At 32.5% G+C, this 2,412-nt stretch overlaps 1 protein-coding gene across 1 annotated transcript; it reads right to left on the bottom strand.

Moving 5' to 3' along the window:
• Positions 1 to 728: 728 nt before the first annotated feature.
• On the bottom strand, positions 729 to 2,178 carry LOC108466871 (uncharacterized). Its single transcript, XM_053024661.1, has 3 exons — positions 2,057 to 2,178; positions 1,332 to 1,654; positions 729 to 915 (listed from the first exon to the last, which is right to left on the bottom strand). The coding sequence occupies exons 2-3, from the start codon at positions 1,643 to 1,645 to the stop codon at positions 729 to 731; spliced, it is 501 nt and encodes a 166-aa protein (XP_052880621.1). The 5' UTR covers positions 1,646 to 1,654; positions 2,057 to 2,178.
• Positions 2,179 to 2,412: the final 234 nt, after the last annotated feature.

Consider the following 2,412-nt stretch of genomic DNA (forward strand, 5'->3'; position numbering starts at 1 on the left):
TTCCAATAGTTACAAACGTTTTTTTTTTACAATTACTAAAATATTAAATACTTTTATGACTGTTGCATGAAATATTACCATTTTACCCTTGTTAAATTACATAAAATCCTATAAATGGAGGTATTTTTGCTTCATTTGACATACAAAGGGAAAACAAAGCTTCTTCTGCTCTCTCTCTCCTCTCTTCCATTATTTCTAAAACTTTAGAATTTTTCTTAAATTGCATTAGAGGAAATTTTGTTTAGGAGTTTGGATTTTAAATAGAACCGTCTGTGACTCCTCCATACTTTCCTGGTAATTGATCCTAATGTGGTTTTTTCGATTAATTCTATTTTCAGATTATTTTAGAAGAGCAATACCAAATTGAGTTCTACCTTCCTTATTTGGGTGTACAAATATCGAAGAACTGTGTTAACCTTGGGGGACGACGTCCACTATACAATTACACCAATCAAGACGAATTCATTTCTAAGGCAATGATTATTCTACAATACAATAAAAATTTATTTATTTAATATTGGTTTATTTTCTAATCAGTGCTAACAAATTTGTTTTACAATAGTATATTTGCCAACATATTTGCCAACAAGTACAACAAAAATATAAAGTCTTATTTAACAAAGTTAAAACTAGTTTAAAGAGTCTTATTGTGCTAATAAATAATAATGTCCAGCTGACAAAAAAGATCATCAGCTTGATTCAAATTCTCAGAAAAATAAAGTTGAATATTAAACATGGTAACCTGTAATTGTGAAGCCTCTTCCAATGATCTCTCCACCAAAGAACCAGGCATAGCACTCAACTCCAATCAGAGCAGCCATGCTTGCATTTTCAATGTTCCAAGCTTCCTTTGTTTTCAGAAGCTCTTTAAGGGAATCAAGCTCTTTCCAGAACGCCTCGTATCTTCTTGGAATACTGCAGTTACATCAACAATTTGTACCAACGTCATGGACTCATGGACATCTATACACAAGTATGATTGTACCAAACTATCATCTTCCACACAAATACATAACTTAAAAAACACACTCGAATTTGGGTAGCTAGTGCATTTGTCAATAAGTAATTATAGAAAACTAATCGGGTGCTAAGAATCAGATTATATCATGTTATATAACTTAAAGAAACAGCCAATATGAGTAGCAGTTTTTAACACTAATGGATCATTGGTTTCATGAACTTGCATCATTCAAGGAATACCCAAGTTGTCAAAAAGTTCCATTGATTGTCCCTGTACATCTTAAACGACCAAAAGATGAAGGGATAAAGTACTAAACATGCATGAAATATTCAGCAGTAGAGTGAAAGTGAAAGGCTTTGGAAGAAACTACCTGGCAAGTCGAGTATAAAATAATTGTTTTGCCAACAATTGGCATGTTTCTACGCTGGATGGTTCCTTGATGTATGTTTTGTTCCGTTCCATCAGCTCCCTGTAATAAGAACCTCCATTCTTGGTCACCAACTGTGAAACTTGAATAGCCCGTTCCATCATCTCCCTGCAATAAGGACCTCCATTCTTGGTCACCAACTGTGAAACTTGAATAGCCCGTTCCTTCATCTCCTTGTAATAAGGACCTCCATTCTTGGTCACCAACCGTGACACTTGAATAGTCTTTGTTTGAAACTGTTGAAACCTTGACGCCATGGAAATTACCTTAAAAAAAAATCGTAATTGTATCATCGAATATTATTATATTACAGTAATTCATCAATATACCTGAAAAGTACCTGTAACTCTAAGAGTAAAAATAAAACAAGAGATGAACAAAACATATAAAACAAAAACACCAGTCAATCGAAACGAAACCTAAAAAAAAATGATGATGAAAGAGTGACCATTAAAATTTCAGAATAAACTAATCCCTATAATGACTTTTTAGCACTTTCTTCAAAGAAGGCTTTCCTTTTTTTACTTTTTACCTTTTCTTATGTCTTCCCTACACTTTGCTTTTTTTTTTTTTTTTTTCTAAGATGCCAAACAACATGTAATGCATGAACCACCAAGTAAGCATTTGTGGAGAATTTCAAATGATAAACACGACGTAAGCAAAATTACCTTCTTTGTAAAAAGAATTTCTTCTTCTTCTTTGTCCCCTCGCCCCCTAGTTTATATATATAAAAAGTGTCGAGTGGCTGAAATTTGATGGAGTGACTTCACTGATATGAAGCCACGAAAATAGGGGAGGTTTAGTTGTTTACTTTGGACTCGTTTTTGAAGCATTCAAACGGTAATTAAGTCTTTTTGCACCTAATATAATATTTACTAAACTATAAAAATAATCGCATTTGTTTGTAAACTTCTAAAAACCTGTGAGTGAAGGAAAATAGCTTGTTAAGCAAACCAGTGAATTTTATCTGTACACAAACCAGAATTTTTTCAAATAAAAAAAACATATAAAAAACTAAATAATG

This window comes from Gossypium arboreum, chromosome 2, assembly GCF_025698485.1.
Source record: "Gossypium arboreum isolate Shixiya-1 chromosome 2, ASM2569848v2, whole genome shotgun sequence".
Lineage (NCBI taxonomy): Eukaryota > Viridiplantae > Streptophyta > Magnoliopsida > Malvales > Malvaceae > Gossypium > Gossypium arboreum.

What these genes read in the sequence shown, in the direction of transcription:
- LOC108466871 (XM_053024661.1), bottom strand. Translation starts at nt 1,645, where the DNA reads ATGGCGTCAAGGTTTCAACAGTTTCAAACAAAGACTATTCAAGTGTCA. An exon ending in TTTTATACTCGACTTGCCAG is followed by an intron (nt 916 to 1,331) that starts GTAGTTTCTTCC and finishes ATGTAACTGCAG; the next exon opens with TATTCCAAGAAGATACGAGG.